At 41.5% G+C, this 21,419-nt stretch overlaps 1 protein-coding gene across 1 annotated transcript in view; it reads right to left on the minus strand.

The window, feature by feature from the left end:
- The window catches only part of JARID2 (jumonji and AT-rich interaction domain containing 2), a gene marked incomplete at both ends in the record, with an annotated part of 201,405 nt that overhangs the window by 13,242 nt on the left and 166,744 nt on the right, over positions 1 to 21,419 (minus strand). The window contains 6 exons of the mRNA XM_079533628.1: positions 2,897 to 3,011; positions 3,816 to 3,886; positions 4,020 to 4,138; positions 4,834 to 4,926; positions 8,920 to 9,422; positions 13,617 to 14,634. Coding sequence (XP_079389754.1) covers positions 2,897 to 3,011; positions 3,816 to 3,886; positions 4,020 to 4,138; positions 4,834 to 4,926; positions 8,920 to 9,422; positions 13,617 to 14,634 — 1,919 coding nt within the window. The remainder of the gene's footprint in view (positions 1 to 2,896; positions 3,012 to 3,815; positions 3,887 to 4,019; positions 4,139 to 4,833; positions 4,927 to 8,919; positions 9,423 to 13,616; positions 14,635 to 21,419) is intronic.

Below are 21,419 nucleotides of genomic sequence, written 5' to 3' on the forward strand. Positions count from 1 at the left end.
TCCCACTCCTGCTTACACCCTACTGGAAGAGTCTTACTGATGGCCAGCCAGGAAATGCCTGTTCCCAAGATGTGGCACTTGATGCCTGACCACTGTAAACTGAGCAGCACAGCTTGGTGGGAAACACAACGCAAATCCTGGGGTTGCCAAACTTGCCTTGAGTTGCTGCCATGGTAGGGTTTATCTGTGACATTCCTTTCTTTAGATTTGTTATGGTCATGCAAATAAAAAGCACTGCCTAATTTATCAAGACTTACCAGAGTTCACTTCAAACTTTAAGACCTCAATCTGGAGTCCATTTGCCCCCACACTACTCGCACAACAAAGCCATTATTTCAGGCGTGGCAAGCAGTGGAAGAGAATTAATCTTGAAAGATTTTGGGGAAAAGAAGTCAGTTCCTTTGTCATTTGTCCAGGTCTCACCACCAATTTCATTCTGCCAACCTTACAGACCTTGTCAGGATGTTTGCTTGTGATGTGCACTAATATCAACTCCACACGCATCATATGATGAATCTATAGGAGGCTGTTCTTCCTATGATTGGAACATCTCATTGTTGTTCGCTGTACTTATGATTACTTTGATTTTTCTTTCTTGATCTTCAAGCTGACTGCCAGAAGATACGACAATATCTGCTCCTACAGCTTACTGTAGCTGCAACACAGGCTCTAATGAGCCAGCTGCCCAGGCACACATAGACTGACTACTTACAAGTGTACTGACATTGATTAGGACCTTGCTAAGAAATCCTAGGATTTCAGAGCAGTGCAGTGGAAGAACCTTATCATGTCCCAACAACAATTTTAAAGGCAAACTGTGTATCAAATACTTTTCAGTACCTGCCTTGTCAACAGTGAGTGCTGCAGAACAGCTGCATGCGTATAGAACATTACTCTAGTTACACAAGAACAAGACATTTTAATGGAGATTAAAATACTTTAAATTCAAACTCAGGCTCTATTAGAGTCAGAAAATACAGTGGGAACAGCCTAGAGATTCAAGCCTGTAATTCCTTAAACCATGGGCCCAGGAAAACGCACGGAAAGGATGTGTGAAGAGGAGGAGCAGCTCTGAAATGCATGGTATTATCTCACCACTGGCAGGACTGAAGGAATTCAAATCCTTTTGAGCTATGGCATATTCTGCCAGCTCGTTCCCTTGCAAATCTTGATGTACCTATCAAAAATGTGAAGTGAGGAGCCAGTACAGACCTCTGAGTGTCATGGCAAACAACATTATTTCTCTTTTTAATGTTTGCTCTTTAATGGGCTCTGAAGATACCTCCTAACACAGATCAGTCTGACAAAGCAGCCTCACAGAAGAATAGTTTTGACAAAGTAGTTTTTTACTTCTTTCTTCTGAGTTATTCCTGTTTATTACCCATGTTTCACCAAGGCAGTCTCTCTAAGTACATCTGAGGCTGTCTGTACATAAGTTACCCCCTCTATGATGGGTTTACTTACACACGTAAGTGGCTTTTTTGATTTCTTTTTCTTGGCTTGGAAAAACAGAAGTAGTACCCTCCCCTAAAATGCTGGTTGGCTGCATTCAAATCTTTCCAACCCCAAAACACTGCATTTTGACAAGCACAGCATGAAGAACGACCTCAGAACTTAGCCTAGATATCTTGAATGTCTTCTCTTTGTACTTCACAGTCGTTGAAGCCTATACCTATGTCACAGAGGGAAACAGGCTCTCCTAGGGTTGAGAATAATGTAGTTTGCACTGTAATTTTTTCTGTAGCATATTATAATAAAAGATTACAGATTCCTGAGACACAGAAGAGGCACAGGAACCATGAAATGCCCATGACAGAAAGAGATAGAAGCCTCCAAATTCACAGCATAATCCAGTGTTTATCCCCTAGTATGATCACATAGAGAACAGTTCTTCATCTTTAAATATTTAAAGAGAGGTACTCCTGCAGTAGCACCCCAGGAGCAGAGGCTATGCAAGGGATGCAGACAAGGAAAAGAACTTTCCTTCTCTGACAGGACAGCTGCTCACATGTGACAGCCATGCAGGCAGCCAGGAAGGACTCTGTCCTGGAACGAGCACATGCAGCAGGAGCCAAAATTAGAGAAATCAAGGAGCTTTAAATGTTTCTGACAAGATTCTGAACCCTTCATTCTGGGCCATGCAGTCAGCTGGGTCAGCACCCTTGACAGGAGCACCAGCTGAGAAGCACAGGCATTAAAGGTGACCAAGTGCACGCTAGGTGCATGAACAAAGAACGGCTGCCACTGCCGCTCCATGGGGACTCCTGGATGCAAAGGCCTTTGCTGACTCTGCAAGCAGTGTGGCAGCAGGGCAGCACATCCACTTCAGGCCCTGCAGACCTTCTCCTGTCATACTACTCGATGAGCTCCCATTGTTCAGGGTTCTAAAGAACTGCTGAAACTGCTGAAAGGCAATTGGCTTCTCACCTTTGGAGGGGTCAGCATTTCAGTAACTTTTGTTCTCCATTTAATTGATTTTCTCTGGTCAAGAGACAGTTATATTGCTTACTGTTCACTGTTCTCACTGACGATCCTCTTGGGTAATAAGCCTACCTTGACTAGCTGTCATGATAGTTTCCATCTCATGAAAACTTCCTACAGATTGAACCCTATCTCAAGCAGAAACAGTTCACTGCTAAGTATCTCAGAACAGATCACAGAAGCTAAACCAAAACTTTTCTTCCATGAAAGAAAGTTTTTAATGCTTACTTTTAATGCTTACTTTTACTTTTAATGCTTACAGATTCAATGAAAAACATAGTATAATCTGCAATCACGAAGACTACCACTTCTAGATGACATTCATTCACACAAAAGGTACTACACAAACTGCTGTTAACATCAGCCTACAGAGAGCCACTGCAGTGAGCATGAAAACAAACATGGTAATACCTACCAAATGCAATCAGCACCAGTGTGTAAGTAGTCAATGTATGGAAGGTGATTTTGGTCTCGAGACCAGCATGAGGTAGAAAAGACCATGCCAATATTTAGCCAAGGAATTGTCACTCCTGAAACAGAGATTGAAAATGAGTTTTCAGTAACTGCAATTTCTAATTAAAGACAGTTTGAGGGCATTTCAGTTGAAATTCTTCTACCTGTGAGCTGTTTTCAGTCTGCCTATCAGAGTGAATAATTCACAAAGAATAATTTATTTAATGACACCAGCATTTTCCACTACTGAAATTTCAACCAGATGAATATGCTGACCTTGAACATATTTATTTTGTTAGAGCTGCAAGAAGTTTTATTGTTTTGTTTATCTACAAATATCCATAATGCAGGCTCAATGCTATTGGTCAGAGGAGACTGCTTCACAGTGTCCAGTGCATACATACACGTAAACATAAATCCTCTTTCCCAACTTGCATGGTCCAGGCTCAACATCTGTACAGGTGACTGGATTTAACTTTTGTTTCTAATGGCACAAAAGCAGCTGGAGCCCCTGACACTTGCAACAATTCATTTAAAAAACTTGTCTGCAGCTTTACCCAACACTTGTCTAGGTTTGCACACAAGAAAGCTGTACGTCTTTCATCACTGACACAAAACAAGGACACCGACGTACTGACAACAACAGAAGTGATACTGCAAGCACAACTGGTTCCTCCCAGGTATTTGGTCTTAGCTGTTTGTTAATTCTTTATCTACAAACCTGGTTTCCATCCCACAAGTACCGACTGCTACTTACAACTGCATCTCTACCTGGGCAGCTACTCAATAGAAGGACTGGAAGGAGTAAGAGAAGGCCTCGATACTACACTACCACATTTAGAGGGCACACAGGACAAACACAGAAAAAGAATCCTCCTCACCAGGCACAGCACCAAGATGTCGCAGGATGGATCCTGTATTATTAGGAAGGACTGTGAGGTTCCACCCATGCCTGTTCAAAGGGACACAGAGGGAAACATATGTCAGCACCATGCTCCTGCTGCCAAGCCAGCACTGTGCTGCCCTGCTGGCAGCAAGTTCCCACATCTGGTTACACAAATGGGACACAAATTTGGTGACCTTACCTAGAAAATGGTTCAGATTTCCCCACAGGAAAGCCACTCCCATGGGTGTTGGTATCTACTTTTCCACAATGCACTGCTACATGGCTATCTTTCTGTTCCACTAACCGCCAATACTCTTGCTGTTAGGAGAGAAAGCGGTGATGGGCTTTGAATTCATTGAACAAGGTGCCTCCCATTAAAATACAAGTCCCAGAAATCACCTCAGCGTAACTCAACATAAAACACCACTCAGAAATAAGGATGAGAAGTAATGGCCTCAAGCTGAGCCACAGCAAGTTCAGGTTGGACATTAGGAAAAATTTTGTCTTGGAAGGGAGAAGCATTGGAAGCATTGGCCAAGCATTGGAACAAGCTGCCCAGAGAAGTGGAGAAATCACCATCCTTGGAGGTGTTCATGAAACGTGTAGATGTGCACTGAGGGATGTGGTTTAGGGGCATGGTGGGGATGGATTGACAGTTGGACTAGATGAGCTTAGTGTACTTGTCCAACCTTAATGATTCCGTGACTGTAAATACTTAGAAGTATTGGTGGATTGCAAAGACAGAAATTAAATCCCCTGGCTCCTATGCTTCACTGCAAAATATACTAATAATTCTCTCTCTCATTCATCAATGCCTTCATTAAAAATGTTTTAAAAAAAACTGAAGGGAAGAATCACTATCCTACCTACACAAAATAAAACATTTTCTTCTCCCACGCCAGATATCTCCCACATTAAACTGCTAATGGTAGTTTCTAAACACCGATTATGATGAACCTCTACACTCAATCTCCACACCAGAAAACATTTACCACCCCTTGTGCTGGTCTCACCTCTACTTCAGCTACTGTAGGCTCCTTTGTGAAGCACATGTTCATGATGTTTCTTGCTGTTCGGTAGAAGGTTGTTAAAGAAACAGACCTACCCTGTGGAAAAGGAAAATAAAATTAGAAGTGAAAGTAAGGAGGTGCCTCCATCGCCCCTGGCCTCACTCTTTTCCTTACATGCTAAATTTCTAATCACAAAAGAGAAAAATATCTTCAGGAAGCACGTGATATCTTCTTATTCGATTTCTCAAAACTTAGAGAAGTTTCATCACATTAAATGACATTTCACCTGTCAAAATAATGTTGTCAAACCAACCCTTTAAAAGACCACTGAGCATTCACAGGAAGCCACGTACACCGCTTCATCCAGCACAGCGTCCTTTCTTTGAGAACTACAGCAGCTGGACACATGACTTCACAGTCTGTGACACCTTGCAAATGAACCAGTACCCAACCCTACCTGAATTTCAGACTCAGGTCCCAAGGGCTGGGTGGCTATGCTCTTGACATAGAGAGAAACGGACAAAAACAATATAGAAAATTAACAGTAATGTTCAGCATTAAACCAGTACTGTATGACACAGAAGAGGGATCACAAAAAATAGAGTTTACTGAGATTACAGTAATAATCTGAACACAAAAAAGCAGGCATGTAAAAATAGCACAACTGCAAGGAACCACTCACTACAAGGCTGAGAAAAGTAAAATAGAGTAAAGCTGCCAAATGAGTGCATCTTTCTTGGCACTGCTGCAGAACACCAGCTACATGAGAAGAGGACATGATGTGGTTTGCTGTCTGAGCTACATCTAACTTTCTGGGTACCTGCTCTTGTGTATCTGTAACAGCTGCAGCTCTGGGAAGCATCCTCTGCAGGCACTGAAGGCGGGAGCACCACAAGTGCCCAAGACTAAATTGAGAACGTCCACCCAGCAGGCTATCTATCACTTTGCTCAGCTCCTATAGCTGTAACATTGTCACTTTTTTAATTGATCGCAATGCAATCAGCTGTAACAAAAGTTTATGAAATGCCCGCGTCCTGGGGCCCTCCAATTCCCATAAACTTGGATGCTCTGTCATACAATAAGCAATTTCCTTCATCTTTTAATGCCCTCGTGAATCAGTTGCTGAGGCATCCTCTTAAAACAAAGGCTCTCATAAAATGCAGGGCCTGCACCAACAGTCGTCAAACTTGAGCACATACATCACGGCTCGCATGCTAACAAACACTGCAGCAGCTTTCTCTCATCTTACAAAGAGGAGCAAGAATGAGGATTGATCTTCCAAGATAAAGCACGTCCTCCCTTTTTGCAGATTTGCAGCAAGCAAGAAGAAAAATTTCAACAGTTTAGCTCTTTAAAATCGCATTTGCCAATTTTCCCTTAATCCAAATTTGCTATTTTTTAGCCTCTTAGAAGCTGTAAATGCAGTGGCTGAGAGATTTCTGTCTTATTTCTTCTGTTTTTCTTTTTTTTTTTAAATCTGAGGGATGTTACCAAACTTTCCTAATGATTGTTCTGAAAATAATTTTAAATGGTCCAGTGGAGCATCTTGATCAGAACACAAAATTAGGTGTTAAAAAGTAAAATATCCTTCAAAATGCCCCCAAAAATGTTTCAAAGGTTCATCAGCTGTCCTGGGAGCTTCAAGCTACCCAGCAGTCTCTGCTACTGTGACAATATGACACACAATGACTTCAGGGACAAAATTCCCTCTTCTGATTTTTTCTTTTTCTTGTGGTCTCTGCATCAGCCTTGAGAATAAACCCAGGGCACCATCAGCAAATCTGCATGGAGGTCAGCACTCCTGGCTATGGTATAGAAAGCAGAGAGAAGGCACAGAGAAGGATCCTGCAGTGCTGCAAACCTTCAAGATGTTAAAGGGACAGAAAAATGAGCAGAAAATGGAGATTCCACCACGGCTGGAGGCGAGAATGAGAGACCTCTGTTAAGCAGAGAGCAAACCTGGCTGAAGGGAATTCCATGTGGGGTTTCTGGGCCAGTTCCCTGCAAGGTCTGATAAAACTGCCTTTGGTGATTTCTCCTCCTTGTCCATGCAACAGGTCTGCTAGAAAGCCTTCGGGTTGTCCTGTACAACAACCAGCACTCTGTTTTCAGTCAGCCCCACTACAGATTTTTAAATTGTTTTCAGAGCTCACGCTGGGGAAGAAGAGGATAGTGAAAATCTTGCAACAGATAGCTCTTTGATGACTGCAATTTACTTTGTGTACTTACTGACAACAACACAGTATCACAGTCGAGTAGAAAAGCCCTACGTTTAGGGAGCAAAGAAAGCGAGCGCAGCAGCCTGCAGCATACATTTAAAAGCACAGCAGGCCTTACAGCCTGGAAAGGAGCAACACTGAAAATAATTTGGGAGTCCTGGCAGAAAATCAGCCAAACACAAAGGAGATTTATTTTAACCTTGACATGCGATACAATGGCAACTGCTCCTGGAAGACTGCATGTCTCTTTCTAAAAACGTGTTCCAGCTCAAGCACATACTGACTGCAAAAATCACTGTGCAAAACCCTGAATTTATGACCTCTCCTTATAGTCCAAGGTATAGACTGTATGGTGTGAACTGGGCTACACCCATATGATTCTGATATTCTAACATTCTATTGACCTGGACTTTTACAGAAGAGGAGTGGGTTTTTGGTTTTGTTTTCATGAGAATTAGAAATGTGCTTTAGAAAGGAACCCTTATAATCCCATCATCTGCTGAAACTGGAACACGAGGATGTGTTCTGTTGGAAAAGATTTAGATCCTCTTACAAACACAGCAGTAGGAAGGTAACACTCCCCTGTTCACACACACACACAAGGAAACCATCACTTCATGAAAAATAGAGAACGGAGGATTAAAATGCGTGTTTTGTAAATTTCTGTATTGTACTCTCTGCCTGTTCTCTCCTTGAGCCAAGCACCTTCTCAGCTTAAGTCTTATCAAACACCCCAGGAATGAACAATGCTCACGCCACAGGTCTTGAGAGTTACTCCAGTGCATCAAGATCATTGCGTGATTTCTTCTATTTATACTTCCTTCCACCACATTGGAGTGATTCATACAGCAGAGGCTGGGGAAGGCATATTGAATTTTTCATTTAACACTATTAAGAACAGTATGTTAAGCAGAGAAATGCCACTTCAGTATATTCACAAATGCTGCTGTCATTAGATAAGCTTCTGTCCAATAGGAGCACAGCAAAGAGATTGCTTTTCAGAGGTAGGATTGAGGACAGAGTTCCCAAACAAAAGAATTTTTGGCTGGCAAATCATAATAGGCTGCAAAGAAACCTGTAGCAAGCTCTTAAAGCCCGAGTCATGAGCTCATGCAGTCTCTAAATAGCTTAACACTAAGCCACTTCGGGCTATCTGGCTTCATTTCCCAGTGATGGAAGCAAGATTGGGAAAGGAAGAACGGAATATTCCTTTACTGGGCAGTGACACTGAGTGCTATATATCTCCCCGAGCTTGGCTTAACAGTTCAGCACAGCTCAAAACTGTACTGCAGGCTGCAGTGCCAAATACTGCTCAAGAGTCAGAGACTGCCAAATAGAATACAGCCAAAGAGTCAGCATTCTTTTGTAAATGGGTGTACTTGACATGTGGAGGACTAAGCACTCATGTGACTGTTAGTGCTGAGCAAAATTTGGCATCAGAGATGAAAACAGTGTTTGCATTTCAATTTGCCCTTTCTAAACGTAGTGCACTGCCAGTGACGCTATTTTTGATGTGGAACATTGCTACTACTGCTACTACTACTACAAGAGACTCGCAAAGAAGTGAGATTGAGAAGGCAGAACATTGCTCTAAATGTCACTATAGAACGAAAATAAAAATTGTGTCCGCAAGGATAATTGGACAGAGCTGTCCAAGGAACCTCTCACAAGGAGATGGAGCAGGGAGCTTAGTGCAGCATGTCAGTAACACCTTCCAATATTCAGACATGCCACAAGAAGCAGGCAGATGAGAACACAGCCAACAGACCACCCCAAGGTGACAGCCCACCACCTTCCCAAAACCGGGTGCAACCCAGATCGCAGCAAGGGCAATTCTGCACAAGAAAACCAGCAGAGCTTGCCTCGTTACCTTGTATATACACTTGTGTAAGTCACTAAGAACTCCCTCCTCCTCTTCCTCCTCGTCATCCTTTGTGGTCTCCTTTTCCTGAGCGAAGAGCCGCCGCCTGCCCGTCTTCAGTGGGACGTCGACCTCTTTTAACTTGTTGCGGAAGCCATTTTTGTGAACCACGCCGTTGATGAGTCCGTTTTTGGGCTCAAATCGGGGCAAGGAATGGAACTTGTAGGCATTCTCCAAATGTCCCTCCAAAGGTCCTTTCCTCTTCTCCAAGATTTCTTTTTCCAGCAAGACCTCCTTCTCCAGTTTCTTGTGCTCCTCGGGGGAGAGGGAGTCGTAGGAGAGCAAGTACTGGCAGTAGGCTTCCTGCAGCTTGGCCAGCCTGTCCTGTGCAGTTTTGGGGATGCGTAGCATATCTGCCAGTTTGTTCCATTTCTTGAGGTCAGTCACTTGCTGCATCCCCCCCATCTCGTTGATCAGCTGGACGAAGCAGGCCAGATCGAGCTCACAGCCTCCTGGGGTGCGCATGTGTCAGGCAGCAGAGGGGGGGAAAGGGAAACATAGGAGCTGGTTAGGAAACCTGTAGGCCTCAAGCAGAAAGCATTCCTGCCAGTGGCACAGAGCCAGGCTGGGCACATATGAAATGTGCCATCCGTACAGCTCTGGTCACCTGGGCATGGCAGCAGGATGGTCCCCGTCTTGTACACCTCCCACTCAAAACAGGCACACACCACTGTTTTGTTAACTTGACTGATTTGGTGAATTATCACACTCTGCTATTTGCAATAGCATTCCCTAGGGCTAAATTTGCTCTTTCACACCATCTCTTTTCAGAGCGACCCCAGCCATCACCTGGCACGTGTCTTTCCTCTGTAACTGTGCACTGGTAGAGGAGACAAGAGTTGTCCAACTCCTAAGCGCCCACACACTGCCACCCTCCCCTCGTCTGCCACCAGTCCCACAGTTATTTCATATGGGGAAGAAGCAAAACAATTGTGAAGAAAGGTGCTGGCAATCAAAATGACACGTGTCTGTCCCTTCTGGAGATGAAATATCTGTTATCTCACGTCTGTGCAACACTTTGAATACAAGAAGTATTTAAAAGAAGCACAACAACATCATCATTTTTCACTACAGGTAGAAAAAAAATAATCTCTTTTTAAAGCATTTATTTTTTTTTAAGAGGGGAGGAGGAGGAGGGTTGATGCCTGAAAGAAAGCTGGCAACTGCTACTATGTAAAAAGTTCCAGATGCATTCTCCCACTTTGAGGCCATCCATATTTTATATTCCATTATGGTTTTGTATGCTTCAAGATGACTAGCACATTTCACACTCCAGTCAAAAAATAAAAACAGAAGATTATACAAACTTCAGCATAAAAAGCAGCCAAATGGATGATGAACAATAAAAGAAGCATCATAAATACTCTCAAAGCATGGGAATGAATCATCAGCAGCATTAAGAAACTGGCCAAAGACAACCTACAACTCAATAGGACACCACTGCAGGGAAAAAAGAATTCATACAAAACTGGTGTCAACACTGCTTTCACATTGTCTCTCCTTCCCATTTTTTTTTTTCCCTTTGACTAAAGTATAAAATCATTACACCATAGCAGTTCCACAGCACTTAGAAATGCTATTATAAAACAGAAGTGCAAGAAGCAGCATTATGGTAAATATGTACTGTTGGATGCACAGCTACAGCATCTTTAATGTCCAGCTTTATCATTTTGCTTGCTTATGCAAGCACTATTACTTTCTTCAAATCTCCCCATGCTGCATCTCAATTGCTGATGCCAATTTTCAGTCTCCTTCATTTTCCCTCACACACACTTCTTCCTTCTGCCCTTCCTCCTCTTCCCATCACTTGCACCAATCCTCCATGTCTGCATGACACTGGTTGCAGAGGCTGCCTGCTAGTGGTGCCCACACAGCACTGGACAAGGGTGAGAAAAGGAAGGAAGGTTTTTGGTTGTAGCCAGAACAGAAAGGATGGCTTTGGGGAGTATATGACAAAGCAACAAGGTAGCACATTTATCTTAGTGATTAAGAAACAAATTTTTTTTAATAGTCACAATGTTTAAGTTTTGGAGTAGAGAACAGATCAATACCATTGGAAAAATGGACTTTTTTTGAAAGGTTTTCTTTCTTTCCTCTTTAATCTTCCCTATAAAGTAACACTCAAGCTGGCCTCTATCACAGAAAGTACTTTTTTGGTCTAGTATTATATATACACACAGTTCAAATACAGGGAAGGTATAATTTAAAATGGCTTTTCACCCCAATCGATTCAGCCAAACGAATGAAGCTGAGTAACTCACTCCAAACTTTGCAAAAAGCATCTTTCAGGTTTCACATTATACATGTTCTGCAGCGCAACAAATTGTGCACACCTAGTTAAAGGTCCTAGTTTCAACACTATTTATGGTGTATTTAAGAAATGCAATATTCCCCAGCATAAAGGAATGATAGCTCATAATCACTCTGCAATATAAGAGCGTAAGTATCACATCATTCAATCAAGTCCCATATATCTAGCAGATGCTCCACAGGGCCAGCTACAGCTCAGGTTTACAAAATGGTCTCAATTATAATTCCATTTACTCAGTCATAGCTTTTGGAAACGTTTATATCTCATGCTGATGTTTTCCAGGACTGGCCTTAGTACGTTGCTTAAACTTTCCCTGAAAGGTCGAAGAGGGAAGAAATAAAATAAAATAAGTCATTAACCTCATTTCTAAAGTGCCTACAGCAAACTGGCTTTAAATATGAGACCTGACACATGTTATGCAAAAAAAGTCTACACAAAAAAAAAAGTCTCAATTTCACGACGTTAGGAATATTTCTAACTCGCTTGGTGAGCGAGCCTGTTAAAAAAAAATCTTCAATCTTAAGGTATGCATTTAATACCAAGCCTTGGCACTATACAAGTTATTGGCAAAACTCCCATTCGCTTCGATGGAAATGTGATTTGGCCCTGGAAGGGGGGGGAATATGTATGAATGTCTACTTAATAAGCGTTCACTTATCATCACAGATGATTTTATATCTTTCCTGCTGGAGCCAACAGTTTTCTAATCTTTGTACAGTGATGATCTCCAGCTCCTTTACTCCATTTTGTTTTTAATTTTAAACCAAGACAGGTTACGAAACTACTGCACGAAGGATATATAGGATGCAAATTTTATAAGAGATCACTGTTTGCTCCAGTTATATAGCACCCAGCAGAATAGAAACCTTGCCAATTAATTAGGCTCTTAGGTACTTAAATAATACAAATAATTAACAGTAATGCTATCTTAATGCCGAGTTAAGGTATTTCATTAAAAAGTTAACATTGTTCCAGGAGTGTTAATCGAGCTGTCTTGCACATTTTCTTCTCACTCTCGCCAATGTAAATTTAATTCATTATTCTTCTCTATTAGCATATAACCATTGCATACATTAGGCATACAAAATGTTCACTTATTGCTGCTTGACTGATTTTAATTTTCAGATTTCCTTGAACGTTTCTGTGTGGCTGCTGCAACAGAGCACTAACCCTCACTCCTTCTCCTCCTCAAATTCTGTCATTCTCTGTTGTGCCTTTCATTGGCTCATCATGAACTTCATCATCTCTGTGTGCCTTTATGCATTTGCACCCACTTACCATACGTGACATAAAACAAAGTTTTAAAATTTAAGGGGGGGGAGGGAGGGGGAGGAAAAGGGAGAGGGAAGGGAAGCATTGTCAACAGTTTAAACAGAAAAGTGTCCTTTAATCCAACTAGTGTTGATAGCTGCCTCTAATGGGATAATGCCTCAAAGGCAAAACTCTAGCCTCAAGTTGCAACATGCAGATCCTGCGTGCTCTGACTCAAAACACTTCAAAAACAAAGGAGAAGGTTAACACAAATTAAAAACAAAACTCTGTTCTTACGTCACGGCTGCAAAGGCAGCTGAAATGGAGGTGAATCATTCAACAGTTCATTTGTATGCTGCTGTTGTTATGTTTTTACAAACTATTGTCACATTTTTGTCACGTGTCATATTTGACAGCAGACCATAAACCAAGAATTCTGTTAAATAAGTGATTCTTACTCAGGCATTAGCCTTGGCAGACACCTGCTGCGAGAAATAATGAAACCTCCATTTTGCAATCAACCACATTTTACTGCCTATTCTTGACACTTAATGGTTGTTAAATGTCAGCAGGTCACTGCAAATTTGTGATTTGAAGTGTCTGAGTACCCAAATAGAAATCAGTTTCAAGATATTTTTTCCCCTTGGTTAAATGCTTTTAAAGAAAAGGGGAAAAATATTTGTATACTAGCTTGGCAGCATTGTAGCCCGTTTGGAAAACATCTTTGGTACCGTCCAAGAATATTCTGAAATAACATTTAAATGAAGACCATCAATACCCTCAGCTGTACTATTTAATAAAATAAACAGTAGGGGTGAAGATCCTGAAATCTTAGAACCAGTAACAGCATTTTTCCCTGGGCCAAACAGAGCTGGAAGGAGGAAGGTGGCAATGCAAACCCTCCCAGCAAAGCTCTCCCACGACCCACCCGCACCGTGTCTGACTGACGGACAAAGAGAGAGAGCCAGGCTCTGCAGAGTTAACTGAACAGGGGTTTGGTTAAGCATACAGGCAAACGGAGCATGAAGTTGCACACGGACTCTAACAAGCAGTGGCGAAAGGCCAAGGAAACCACAGCCCTTACCTATGAGTGGGAGTTCGTCCATGGTAATGCCCTGAGATTTGAGGTGCTTCTTGATACAGGCCAGCCGCTGCACGTTGGGTCCCCAGCGCCTGCCTAGCTTGTGTATGTGCTGAATCTGTGTCACAAACCGCATTTCATCGTTTAGCTTGCACTCAGGTCTCCAGTCTGGAGGAGGAATCACCCTGCACATCCCATACTTCTCTACCTGAGCTCGGACTGACTCAATGTATATCAGCGGGTCATGAAATTCCTTGGTGGAGGGCCTAAGGATGGGAATCTCCCCCAGCATCCCCCACCCAGACTTACTACTGCCCTTTTCGTGCTTTCCCATTGAGTCTTGTGGCTTGTGCAAGGACTCCGCTTGAGAGGTAGAACGATTTTCACAGGAGGCATTTTCAGTTTTGCCATGTGCTTGTTTCCCTGGCGTACTCTTTCCAGCAGTGGCTCTTTTCGGCCTATTTCTTTCCAAATTCTTCTCTGGCACTTCCTTTTTAAGGTGTCCATTCAGCAAAAGCTTTTCGACAACTGCCTTTTTGCTCGCAGCTTCTGCCAAGTTGACGGCCCCTTTCATCCTCTTGGTGGGCGACTGTATTTTGTCCATGTGATTAGTCTCTTCCAGCCTCCTCTTCGAATTGCGCAGCCCCTCCCTTAACTGTCTCCCCACCTCCTTAGTGCATGTCTTTTGGTTCAACTTGCCATTGACTTTTACACCATTAACAGCGGTATTGTTAGACTTGGATGCTCCAAGGGATAGCACCTGTTTGCGGGTTTTTGCATTGCTACTTTCTAGTTTCCCTGAGATTGTGTGGTTGACAGGTGAACTGGGTTTGTGGTGATTTAGTTTGGTTTCCTTGACCAGTTCTTTCTTGGCTTTGGTGTATGTGACAGTTCCCTTTGTCACCGTTGCAGTATACTTCACAGTTTTGGACGGTGAAGGTCTGACCTCTCTCATCTTTTTGGCACTGGCTGCATTTGCACTCGGAGATGACATTCGAGTGATTCCGTTGACTTTAGAAACCTACAAAGCCAGGAGTATCGCAGGGGGAGCAGAAGGAAGGAAACATAAAACAGAAAAGTAAATTAATAAGGTTCCCAGGTAGCCACAGTTTCCCATTTGCTGGACAACCATATTCTGCAGTCCTGACTCCTGGCCCTTTTTATACAATCTTCCTATAATAACTTCCACCCAGACAAGAGGAGAGATAGGACATCCAGAATAAGAAACACACATTATTATTATTACTATTCTACAATGAACCAAGATGTCCCCAGAAAGTTGATCATGCTTTTGGAGGGTATGGAGCACTAAGAAGAGTGAGCTCACTTGCTAGCAATACCCTCTTCTTTCCCTACCAGAAAGCAAGCTATACTATCTACAAACTACGACTGCCATTATCTCATTTTCCAGACCTCAAAGACTATTCCCTCACCCACCCAACTTCTCTTAAGTAAGTTTCCTATGTAGTTTCCTATACAGTTTCCTATATAGTAAAGAGAGTAACTAGTGTGTACCATCTACTCTAACCTGGAATGGGCATGTTGTGCAAAAACTACACACTTAGATTCAAACAAAGCTCCTCTCTATGCATATATGCATTCATAGAAAACTAAATATTGAACACATTATGTACCCAACAGATCAGGACAGCCATGAGGGATCCAGTCTGCCTTACATATTAAATCCAGTGAGGCATCTTGTTGCTTTAGTTATTCACATGAAATAAAATGCATACAGGAGTTCAGTGCATTTTTTAAAAGGTGGTTTTGTATATCTGTTTTTGAAGTTTGATATCTGGGCAGTTTTACAGACACATTTTTATCATTATTCACTAATGTGCCACTGCAATTTACAGGAACTGGACTCTGCTTCTTTCTGTTAGGCACTTTAATCCAATTATAAAACTAAAATTAGTATTTTAATTATAAGGCATGTTAAGCACCGAGAGCAACCCTTTCAGAAAGCAGCCTTCAGTTTCAAAGGGAATTGTGACAGCTCAGCACTGTCAAAGCAAGCCCCACTGCTAAAGAAACAAAAGTTCAAGATTAAACCTTCAGAAATTTAAAGCATTTAAACAAGTTTAAACATTTTTTCTGACCTCCTTAAACTACTACGAGCAAGGAAAAATACACCCAAAAATCAAAGGAACACTGATAAATGTGCTCAAAGTGAAAGCATACAATACAACTATCACCTTTATTGGCACAGGTGAGTAGAACCATTTCTGCAAAGTTATAATACTTTCCTGTGGGATTTCAAAAGGCTTGTCAAATCAGTAAGCATGGTGCCTTCAAATAAAGAATTCAAGAAATTGAATCACTTACGAAATAGGAATGTTATAAAATAGGGATAAAATAGAGACTGAAAAAATCACACTACAGTCTCCCATTAAGTGTGTATTTACCATTTTCCCTTGAAATTTAGGCAGTAAAATTTGAAATGGAGGACCGGGTTTGAATTTTACAGAGCCTTTTTACACTGTAAAACAGACACAGGTAGAGATCTGCTGAGACACTGCCTCCTGCCTGCAGCTGTCAGCACAGGATCTCTGGCTATACAGATAGCCAGGAACATTGATCATAGATTTGATCTAGACTAATTGAGAAGAATTGATTGAGGATCGGAAGGCGACGGTAATCTGGATGACAGTGATTATGAAGTGAGTTTTCAATTCTAAGATATGACAATAGCAGAGAAAGGACAACAAATTTTAGGGGGAAAAATATCTGAAAACAAACAAACAAGCAAACCCAACCAAAACCAACCCTAAATCCAAACAATTCCCACTCAGGAGAAGGATACGAAGTATAGACCATTATGCTTGTTCATAATGTTCTAAAAAAAAATCTAAGGTCACAGTTAAAAACAGAAGCAGAAATATGTGACTAAGTGCAGTTATAGTGGAATAGTAAAAGCATATAGGAATAAAATCAGAAAGGTCACGACGCTAATGGAATTCCAGTTAGGAAAGGGGCACAAACGAAACAGAAGATTTCATAAGTATTCCAGCAATACGAAGCTAACAAAGGACAGCAGATCCACTCCTACACAAGCAGTAGCGTAGATTGACTACTACACAAGGAAGGAAAACAAATGAAACAGTTTAGCTGAAGTGTCTGTGCTTCTTTTCGTTTGTCCTCAACATAAGTACTACCACTGGTTAAGTGAATACTTACCAGACATGTAAAAAAGTCAATTTTAAAAAAGAGCAAGGAAGGCAACTGCAACAAGCTGAAGAGTACCTAGTTAATTTCTGGCATGTGTCCCAGAGAGAAATGGAGGAGGGAAGGCAGACTGCTAACTTCAAACCCTAATGATTCTGGAACCAACGTCAAACAGTGAATTTGTAAACACGTAAAACATAGTAAGATAATGATAAAAACTAACAGAGCAAACACACACATACACCCCACCTCGCCGTTTAGTACTGCAAGCTAATTTCATCCTTTTCTGACAGACACCTGGTTGAACAGGCAAAGGGGTATCTTTGTTTCAGTAGAACTCCTGTTAGCATCCCATCAAACAAGCTCTGGAGGTACATCCTGTGTGTAATTACTGTAAAGTGGCTTTACAGTAGACTGAGAAAGACTTTCACTATTGCCATGGCTCATGGTTATACTGAGAGCGTATTTCAGGTGATTTTTGGCAGAGGTCTATTTTGGCCTCAGTTCTGCTAAGTCCTTCCATTAGTAACCTGGACCATCATAAACCGTGCCTGTGATGCACACGTGGAAGGAACTGTAAATACTCTGAAGGAAAGGTCAAAATGAAAGGCAATCTTGAAGAAGTTATGTCAGAACATTTCTAAAATATGAGGAGCTGCTAGTTTTAGGAAGGACAAATCAAATACATTTGGGGAGGAATAATATTTGGAGAACAATGTGAGCTGCAAAACGCAACAGTGGTGAAAGCATGCAAATCTCTCTGAGAACTACTGATCACGTCAAAAGCAAGAGGTGAAAATAACCCCTTAACTGTCTACAAAGATAATCTAAAGTGCAACTTGGAAAACTTCCTCATTAGTAAGAAAGGAAAATGCTATAAGAAGCATTTTGGATGTTGAGGAATCTCTTCTAACTGGAGGTTTTCAAGAAGGTTTCAAGGATATCATAGCTACAGTACTGTGCCATTACGCACAGTGAAGAAAACACCTCAGAGGGGATATTCAGGCTATATGGAAATGCCTTGTCACCCTAGATTTCCTACAACTTTTTCTGAAGAAGTCATAACCAGAATGCTGAAGGGCCAGCCATGTCACTCCTTCAGAGAGGTAATGGTGGCACACGGCCTACATGAGAGGCAGTCATGGAACAAGTGCTAATGGAGAAAGGCAAGATCCTCACAACTTATCCTCTCTGAAAGAAAACACACCCTCAGCTTGAGGCCAGAATTAAAACTGCCAAGATACGAAACTCTGGAAACTGAATTTATTACGAAATTTATTAAGAAAAAAGCAACTTCTCACAACTGCTTAGAGTTGTCAGAATACCTCCACAGAATGAAAGCTTAGATCTCTCAGGGCCAAATCTTGCACTGAATAGGTACATAAGCTTCAGCTATGTAGCTTACTATCCTATACTATAGGCACATTTGAATTTCTATTCAGACAGAGTGAAGTTACTCCAATGATGAACTAGTCCTGAAGCAGAGGAACGCTTGGCTTTCAGAGTACCATAATGAATTGAATTGTTTCTGTCTGGTTGCTAACCAAGAAGACCCCGTAGGAAAGAAACACTTCTGGAAACCTTCTCAGAACCATCATCTTTCCAGAGCAGACACAACTCAATGGTTTTCAAATGCTTCTCCCTCTCCCCTCCCCAAATGTCCACAGGTATCGAGTGCTTTGAAAGAGAGGAGCGTGAAATTTAAGATACAGCAGTAGTACATAGACCAGAGCAGACCACGCTTCAAATGCGGAATAGGCTGCAACAAACGTCTTCCAGCTGGAAACAAATGGAACAAACAACGTGGTCACTGCCCACCATCAAAGCAATGGGTGGATTCAGGATTTCACACTGACAAATGCGAAATTCTGCCTGGTCAGCACACACCTACATGTTCCTGGTCTGCACTTGTCTCTGAGGACCCATCAGACGATTGGAACCAAAAGAAACAAGAAATTGCGGTAGCCATTTTCTTACCTTTCTACTGTTGATATGTCTCCCCCCAAACCAAACATACACACACAGAGTCAGCCTAAAAAACTGGCCACACTGCCAGGTGCGCAGGTTCACCAAATGGGAGTCTATGCCACAGCTCCATTCCGAGGCAGTGCTTACACTGAGCGCATAAGAAAGAAGTCAATTTAATTCAAATAGTAACAAAATGATTGACATTAGCCTTACATGACTCAAAGTCTTGAGCTAAAGGTGAAACTAGGGATATGGATAATATCTGCGGTTGTTCAGCTATCTTCCCAGTTGTGCTGATACATTTTTGTCTTCAGAACACTCTTTTCTCCACTTTACTGAACATTCGCCTTGCAGTAAAAGATGGTACAATAACTTCTAAAAATTGTTAGCTTTTTACAAGCAAATAAAAACCAGCACACAGTATTGCAGAAATTTGTTGGACTCGAACGGGTCTACATACACACCTCTGCACAGCACCTGGGATCCACCCACCAGTCATGCACACACACACAGACACACAAAATACACAAAATAAGGCCAACAAACAACTTATTAGGTAATAAGCACAGTAAAAACAGCAACATTAGCAATACCAACAACAATATTGGTCTCTAAAAAAAATCACGTTACACAGCTGATCTTGAATTCATTCATAAAAATACTCCTGTTGATATATGAGTGTTGCAGATCTTAAATTACCATATTAGGCCAAGAGAGGGCCCCATTGAACTACATCTCGTTTGCCCACAATCCCTTTGAAGAAGGAAATTTGGAAAGATAGCAAGGGAGGAAGAAAGAGAGAGGAAACGTGACAAGTGCAAATGCACACCAGAAAAGGCAAAAAAAGAGAGGAAAAAAGAAAATGTCATCTGATTTCTTGTGTTCTCCTTTTATTTTCTCTAAGAGTTAATAAAAAAAAAAAGACACATACATCGATAAACCAGGTAAATGCACATGAACAAGAAGCAAAAACACACTGGAAGGAGGACGAACATGCAGCTGATGCCTCGAGAAAACAACTCTCCTTTAGGAAAGCACCACAAAGTGCTTTCTAAAGTCCTAAAAAAACAAAGACTCCCAACAAGAGCATAAATCTAGTGATGCCTCAATTATCATGTCTAAGGTTTTACAGAAAGCTAGATCACTTCACCAGGCAAAATGCATAAATCACTTCTAATTAGTTACAGCCGTGTTTTCATTAAAATTAGTAAGAAAGGATTTATGTCACTGTGGACTGCAGAAGAAAACTAGAATACTAATTATCCTTCCACTTAAAACAAAAAAAAACTCATCCTCTGAGCTTATAGGTCCCTTATTTTCTGAAGCTTGAGGATCAGTTTGTGAAGTGTCTACGTAGAGTTACTGTTGGTTGTAGCACATTGTGCTTAAGTTCATATAATTTTTTTTCCTAACTACAATACAAAAAAATCTACTATTGTATGAAACAAAACCCCTTGGCTCGTGGACAGAATTTTTCTACAGCTGTTTTTTTTCCTTCTTAGAACTTCCTTCACAAGAGACAGCTGTTGAGTTTTAGAAGAATTTTAACCACCCATACTTTCAGAACAAAACTTTAAAGGATTTCATATGAGTGTTCCTGTGAGTTAAAATAATTAAGTCTCAAGCCTATCCTTACATTCTGGGAAACTTCTTTGACATGAAGTGCTTGTTACATCAAGGTATGTTACAGCAAGGATCATAGGATGCTGGCAGTCACAAGAAAAGATACAAAAAGGAGGCAGGCATTCAAGCTGATGACTCGATAAGCAAGAATTGCCACGAGGGAATCAAGAATGGAAGATTACACGGGTACAGAGAAATACACCGTACATAACCTTCAGGATCTCAAATTTCCTTCAGGATCTCAGATTCGATTTCAAAGGTAATACAAGTCCAGTAGAGACATTTCAGGAGAAGCTAAACATCACTGAAGCACAAGGCATGGAAGATTTCCTTGGCAAGGAGCAACGGTGTTTTTCCTTCTTGCTCTTTTGAATTTCCAAGCCTATGACTGAGAAGTGCCATTTAAGGCCTTGACAACTCTCAAAAATGGCAATTCCAGCTCCAGTGAAATCCAGCCTAGCCTATTTGGATGAAAAACCTACACATGCCAGCAAATAATAACTGCCTGCAAGTGTTTTGCTGAGAATTAACCTCCAGAAAAGAGAAAAAGAAATGCAAGTGCAGCACACTTTCTGTACTGCACTGCCCCAGTTCAGATACTCTGCTAACCCATCCCCTCAGACTGAATTATCTCATGAAAGATAACAGCTGAAAGATTTTGAAAGGACACTGTCTGAGGCTTTTAAAGCCCTTTTATAAGAAAACAAATCTATCACTTACTATATTAGAAGTTTAATGACCCAACCATCCAAAACACTCACAGATGAAGACACGTCCCGCCCCAATGCAGGTCACAAGCACCTAAAAGACTTCTAGACCCAAATCAAAGCTGGGTTCAGACAAAGCTCTTGCTGAATTTTTTTTGCTAGTCTTAAACTAGGTAATATGAAGTCCTGAATTGCTTCTCTCCTGGTATGTCTACTGGGAAGGAGATAAAATCCTGGAACAGTTTATGCACTGGGCACGGTATTTTTCCCAGACTCTGAGGTTTGAATTGCTCACGTACAACAGAAAACACCTGAGCATAATGTCAGTTTCTCTACAATGCCA

Source organism: Tetrao urogallus (assembly GCF_951394365.1).
Source record: "Tetrao urogallus genome assembly, chromosome: 3".
Lineage (NCBI taxonomy): Eukaryota > Metazoa > Chordata > Aves > Galliformes > Phasianidae > Tetrao > Tetrao urogallus.